The following is a 5,000-nucleotide window of genomic DNA, read 5'->3' on the forward strand; positions in this document are numbered from 1 at the left end:
ACTCTGTAAAGCTATTAGAAATAACAACAATATAATAGTATTAGGAAAGAGACAGTCTCGAAAACATTATCTGGATAGTCCCATTTCAAGAACAATGATATCCATCTGGTTCACATTTGGGACGGCATCCCCAAGCACATGTTGTGGCAGTAATAACAAACTCTGTCATATGTATGCTTAGATAAGCCATAAGTACATCTGAATATTAGCATTCCGAGTTATCATCTTCCACTACCAATTTCTGTGTATCTTTACCAGTATCATTGCTGGAGGGGCTTAGTTCTTTTTTGCGGATCTGAATGTTTGGTGAAGCTTTCTGCATCATTGCAGATGGAGAGAGCACTGCTAGAGCTGGAGCTTGGGTTGTACCATTGCTTGCTTCCTGATTTTCTGCAGTGAAACCTTTAGCCTTACTGGCATCCAGGGGCACTTCATATAGTCCTTTTCCTCCTGCCTGCTCTGTCGAAGCTCCTTCCATTGACCCCATAGCATCATACATAGGATTGCTGAAATTATGGTTCTTCCCTGCAATATCGCCCATATTTACTTCTCCTTCAAGTGGGACCTGTTGATAAAAAGATAGGACATATAAAAAAACACATAACATCAGTTATCTTTCATCTTTTAAAAATCATTGATATTTTCACTTTGATAAACTACAGTATTTTAAAAAGGATTAGTTTATCAAATCAGTGTTTATGATACTATCAATTATAATATTAATAATTGATACAGAAAATTAGTACATTCAGGGAAGTGTTATAGAATTAATAAATTTAAACTAATGTCAATGGTCAATAAAAACATGAGGAATCATTAAGAAAACCTTTGTATCAAACATGCATGTACGTCTGAGACTTACTCCGTTTGCTCCTTCACCAGACGCCATAAATGAGGGAAGTCCTACTTCAACATTAGTTCCTTGTCTAAATACGACACTGGATCCTGGTAGTCCATGGCCCTTTAGGGTTCTGTAAAGGACATAAAACATATATGTGACAGACTGTGGATTAGATTACTTTTCTTACTAACAATAATCAAACAATTTATCTACCAAAGTTGCATATTTCTTGTAAGGAATACTGATTTATATACATATTATATTTAACAATCAAACAAACACTCATTCTAAACATTACTTACATATGACGACGGTTAAAGAATACATAGAGAGCTGCTAGAGCTCCAAGAACCAAGACAGTAAGTACAATAGGTACTACCACCGTGGCTGCTGACCATTTTTCATGCGAGATTATGCGTTTGGCCACATAATTTTCACACAGTAAACCAGTATAACCCTCAGGACATTCACAACTCAAAGCAACTGAGTGATTCAGGGTACAAACTCCTCCATTCAGACAACCACAACCCAGTGGTTTGGCTTTAATTGGTTCATGTGCTGTAAATATTAAAAGTTAATTAGTAGCAAATTCATATATCATCAGAAAGTTCACCCCTACGATCCGGATGATGTGACCCTGACATCATAGGAGAAGTTGGCTGAGGGCTGGGTTATGGGAACTTGCCGTCGTGAGGATTATGAACTCACTCACCACAAGTGCACAAAGTTCTTGGCGGGTAATTACACTCTGTGGGTATTTAGGAAACAAGTGTGGAATGTACCATCTGTGAACCATGATTTGAAGAGCACCATCTCCTGGGAGGACACTATTTCCAAGCTCAAGATCCTATTCCTGGCCGGTGCGACCAGTGGCACAAGTTGTATTACAAAAAATTGAATATCACCAAAAAATTTAAAATGACACAAATAACAAAATATTACTTATTGTTACAGTAAATGCACTAAGGTATGGACTACCTAGAGAGATGATATAGAGTCTATTCAGGGAAAACAGTCTATTACCATGTGATAAAGCTAAACATATGACAAATAAAGACATTAGAAAATGATAACAAAAAAAAAAAATAATAATAAAAAATAATAATAATAAATAAATAAATAAATAAAAATATTTATACAGAAAAAGAGAAAATAGAGTTGCAAAGGGGAGGCAAGGAGTATTGTCACCACACAAGTGTTTTTGTGCGCCAAGCTGACAAGCCACACAACCAGCAGAGTGCCCACTCAAGTAAACTTAATGACTGCATTTTGGGCTATGTGATGGCAGTGAAGCATCCGGATCCAATGGGTTAAATTTCACTACATGCTTGAATCAATTAACAAACTATATCATGATATTTGAATGTTTTTCACTAACATACCAAACCTGGTATGCAATACTCTTTTTGAAACATGAAATTATAAACAAAAATTAAAACACTTACGAGCATCACAATTAGGATAAGTGTTTTTGACTCCCTTATTGTCTGGACATGCACACTTGTATCCACCAGGTACAATAAGACATAGATGGCTACATGGTGTGTCTCTCTGACATATACTTGTCATTGATGTGTTGTATCTTTTTTCGGCAAAGACTGCAAGATAAAATTAAAACATAAGCAAAAATTTCCTTCCTTAATGAACTGATACTAATAGCAAAATAAGATTATTGATGTATGTCAGAATAATCTGATATATGAATCCACAGAAACTTTTTTTTATCCATCTATTCATTCCTAAACAAACTCAGGAAAGGTGACAAATAATGATAATCATGTACTACTAACTGTACTTAGCATACCTTTAATACTTGTTGGATTAGCAAACTCTCCTTGGAACTTCACTGGGACTCCCCTTCCAAACTTATCCATGCTATAAATTTCACCGGAGTCACGTGTAACCCAGTACAAGCTAGATTCAAAGACATCTAGAGAAAGAGGATGTTTGAGTTGGTTTCCAGAGGCCACCAAAGTTCGCTTTGAACCATCTTCTCGCATCATTTCAATTTTGTTCAGCTTAGCATCTACCCAGTATATTGTATGGTCCATGGCAAAATCAATAGTGAGTCCAGTAGGTTGGCTAATAGCATCTGATACAAGAATTCTTCTTTTGCTACCATCCATCCAAGAGGTTTCAATTTTTGGAATTGAGCCAATGTCAGTCCAGAACATGTATCCATGATCAGGATCAACAACAATAGATGTTGGATCTTCAAGCCCTGTTGCAATAACAACATGACGGTATCTTCCATCTAATGTGGCCACTAATACAGCTCCTCTAGGTTTATTACCTGTGCGATCAGTTTCACTCCAATACAGATTCATAGCAGCCCAATCAATGGCAAGACCTGTGGGCTTGGCTCTGCTCTTGATTTCTAAGTTTTGAGCATAACCCACTGTTACATCTGCCCTACCAGGTGATCCTGGCAGATAAGATCTCTTAATGGTCTTTCCATATGAATCAGTCCAGTAAACAATTCCAGACTCTGGTTCATAATCAAGAGATTCAATGCTGTCTCCTTTGATTACATTCATGGCTCTATTGGAGGTCAGATTGAATGCCCTTATTTCTGGACTGTCTGAATACACCAAAGTGATTGCCCCGCCTTTTAAGCGGCAAATGCCATTCACTTCAAGTTCAAATCCTTCACGACATGAACAGGCATGAGTGCCATTCAGGTTGGTACATAACTGAGAGCAATTGTGAGTGAACTCTGCACACTCATCTATATCCTGGCAGGCCTTAGGGTTATCTGGTTTTATTCTGAATCCTCTCATGCAATGGCATACATATCCACCATCCTTGAGATCTGTGCAAGTCTGTTCACAACCACCTACTGTGCAGTTTGAAGCCGTATCTGTAAATAAAAATAATATTTTTAAGATAAGATAAATATGTATCATTTTGAGACAAGTTAAAAAACTAAGTACACAAATAGAGGCAACTGTAAATAAACTTACGGCATCCAAGTTCATCTGAATTGTCTCCACAGTCATCTGCGTGGTTACAGATCTTATCTACCTCAATACACTTCTCATTTGCACAACGGAACTCATTAAAAATGCAAGGCCTAGGACGATGAGAACAAATGGTCATGTTATTTTCATCTGATCCATCTAAACAATTATCAACACCATCGCATTTCTGATACAGTGGTATGCATTTATGGTTGTTACACTGGAATCTTCTGAGGGTGTTACAAGTGTAGTTGCCTGAAAAAAGAGAACTTTATTAGAATTTTCTGGTCACAAAAATGCTCCTAACTTTTTTTACTAAAGCCTGAAAACATTGTATACGTGTCCTGATTTCTATTTGCTCAATACTATCTCTAAACATCTAGGAGAACAAACAAGGCACAGAATTAGACTTACTGCAAAGACTTTCACGTTCATCAGAATTGTCATAGCAATCATTACTGCCATCACACAGGTCTGTCATCTTTACACAGAGGTGATTGTCACACTGGAATTCCTCTTCATGACAGTACCGGCCATTGGGGAAGCGTGGCTCACAACTAAGCTCATCACTCAGATCATGGCAGTTCCTTTCACCATCACAACGGAAATGTTCTTGAATGCAGTGACCTGATGTGCACTGGAACTGTCCATCCTAAAAATGTAAAAGTATTGTCAGTCTGAGGCAAAACAACAATGCTTTCAACTAATCATTATATTTGTCTAACTCTACTTGACAATTCATTTAGCATTCTGTTTAAGCCATCTTACCCTGCATTTATGTTCTCCGCAGTTTTCTTCATCAGACTTATCACCACAGTCATTATCGTGATCACAGCGCCAACGGTTCGGGATACATTTGTTGTTGTTACAGCGGAATTCACTCTCAGAACATTGTCGATACTGGCTGCTACACATTTCTTCATCTTCATCAGAGTTATCTCCACAGTCATTTTCAAAGTCACATAGCCAACGCCTACAAGAAAGGATAAATTTGTTACTTTCAACTGTTTTAAATTATGCTATATTATGGACTATCATTATCTATGTACCATATGCAAATGATGTATCCAAGAATCATGCACTACTACACCGTTAACCCATCAGCGACGGGTAAAAATTTTGTCAAGTTTACGTATGCACCGGCTTGTTGGCGCGCACTGGCAGTTTCCCCTGTTTGCGCTCGGCTCAATCGGTAGTTT

The 5,000-nt window shown here is 37.6% G+C and overlaps 1 protein-coding gene across 3 annotated transcripts in view; it reads right to left on the reverse strand.

Annotated features, from left to right (window-relative positions):
• The window catches only part of mgl (low-density lipoprotein receptor-related protein megalin), a 331,152-nt gene that overhangs the window by 1,850 nt on the left and 324,302 nt on the right, over positions 1–5,000 (reverse strand). For all 3 annotated transcript variants that reach the window (XM_070122803.1, XM_070122804.1, XM_070122802.1), the window contains exons 49-56: positions 4,570–4,774; positions 4,216–4,453; positions 3,805–4,056; positions 2,646–3,701; positions 2,287–2,439; positions 1,144–1,399; positions 863–971; positions 1–565 (exon numbers count right to left, since the gene is read on the reverse strand). The exon at positions 1–565 is cut by the window's left edge and continues 1,850 nt beyond it. In XM_070122803.1, the coding sequence (XP_069978904.1) occupies positions 206–565; positions 863–971; positions 1,144–1,399; positions 2,287–2,439; positions 2,646–3,701; positions 3,805–4,056; positions 4,216–4,453; positions 4,570–4,774 (2,629 nt within the window). In that variant the 3' untranslated portion in view covers positions 1–205. The remainder of the gene's footprint in view (positions 566–862; positions 972–1,143; positions 1,400–2,286; positions 2,440–2,645; positions 3,702–3,804; positions 4,057–4,215; positions 4,454–4,569; positions 4,775–5,000) is intronic.

This window comes from Penaeus vannamei, chromosome 6 (assembly GCF_042767895.1).
Source record: "Penaeus vannamei isolate JL-2024 chromosome 6, ASM4276789v1, whole genome shotgun sequence".
Taxonomy (NCBI): domain Eukaryota; kingdom Metazoa; phylum Arthropoda; class Malacostraca; order Decapoda; family Penaeidae; genus Penaeus; species Penaeus vannamei.